The 1,399-nt window shown below is 48.3% G+C and overlaps 1 protein-coding gene across 1 annotated transcript; it reads right to left on the bottom strand.

Annotated features, from left to right (window-relative positions):
- Positions 1–204: 204 nt before the first annotated feature.
- On the bottom strand, positions 205–1,074 carry LOC110604820. The gene has a single exon (XM_021743127.1). It carries the CDS (start codon positions 1,072–1,074, stop codon positions 205–207), a length of 870 nt encoding a protein of 289 aa, XP_021598819.1.
- Between the last annotated feature and the right edge of the window lie 325 nt (positions 1,075–1,399).

Below are 1,399 nucleotides of genomic sequence, written 5' to 3'. Positions count from 1 at the left end.
TGATAATATTTCAGTTTCGATGAGCTTGAAGGCAAAAAGGAAAGACAGTATAGTGGATTCCTTAGAAAAATTATGAAGCATACAGTATAAGTGTTTCATTATTGATAAGTAGAAGTAAGAACAGCTCGAATATAAATGAAAGACAAAAAAGAATTCAAGTAAACAAAAATAAAATTTCAATAAAAGAGAGGGAAAATTTACAGTCTAATCATCTAAGATTATGGGAGGAAAGATTGTCCTCAAAGGGCTTACATTCCTAGGTATTTTGCTATCTACACTACTGCCCTCTACATTAGTATTTACATTACTGCTTAGGGGAGGTTTGGCGCCCTCTTGCTCAGACCTCCCATCACCTGCATAAAGTACCACCTCTTGCCCCTGGGGCCCAGCATCTTCCCCTCCTAGCTCTACGTCCTCCTCTTGAGGCCCGGAGTTGTCCTCCTCAGGTTCGAGGACCTCCATATCTTCCTTTTCTCCTAGCCCAGTGTCCTTATCAGAGGGCCCAGCTGAAGTGTGAGAAGTTTCCTTAGGCAGGGGCAGGTCATCCTCTCCATAAAGCACCTCCTCGCCATCAGAGTCTTCCTCTTTGGCTCGGAGTTCAGACAGCGGAGCGAAAGGAGCCTGTCTGGCCTCCCTCAAACCTCGATTGAAGCCAGATGCAAACATACGGAAGCCCTTTTGCCAAATAGCCGTCTTCAGTTCGTCAGAGGCCTTGTACTCCGCAAGTCGTGCCTGGCAGGCCTCAGCTATCTCTGCTTTCAAATCAGGAGAGTCCCTGTAAGCTTGAAGACGAACTTTACAGGCCTGTTCAATCTCCTTCTTCAGCTCGGTTGACTCCTTGAATTCTCGCAGGCGCTCCTCGCACTCCAGCTGAACCCTATCTTCAGCCAGCTTAGCATCCTCAAGCAGGGCTGAGCATCTCTTCTTCAAAGCCTCGATCTCTTGGCTAAGATGTTGATTTTGGAGTTTTGTTGTCTCAGCCTCTAAGGTCAGGTCTTTAAAACTTTCTGCCTGCTTGACCAACTCCTGCTCGAGGACCACTACTCGAGCCAGGACTTCCTCCCTCTGAGCCATCACTACCTCGTGTTGGAACCGGGCTGCCTCAGAATCTGCCTTCAAGGCCTCATACTAGTGATGGACCTCATTTCTCTCCCTTTGAACCTCTTCCAGAGAAGACAGCTGTTTTAGGGCTTCTTTACAACGAATATCTGCCTCAGCTGCCTTCTCATCCGCTCTCTTGAGAGCATCCAAGGCATATGCCAGCTCTGCCTGTAAGGACTTGGAATGCTCTTGAGCTGCGGCGAGATTGCTTTGGGCATCACTAGTGGCAGACAGGTTTTCCTCCAAACGTGCCTCCTCGACCCGGCGATCCACTGACTCCTGGAGAGCATGGTCGCAA

The sequence above is a fragment of the Manihot esculenta genome, chromosome 17, assembly GCF_001659605.2.
Source record: "Manihot esculenta cultivar AM560-2 chromosome 17, M.esculenta_v8, whole genome shotgun sequence".
Taxonomy (NCBI): domain Eukaryota; kingdom Viridiplantae; phylum Streptophyta; class Magnoliopsida; order Malpighiales; family Euphorbiaceae; genus Manihot; species Manihot esculenta.
Note: the sequence above shows the minus strand (reverse complement) of the source record. Positions and strands in the feature narration are given on the sequence as shown.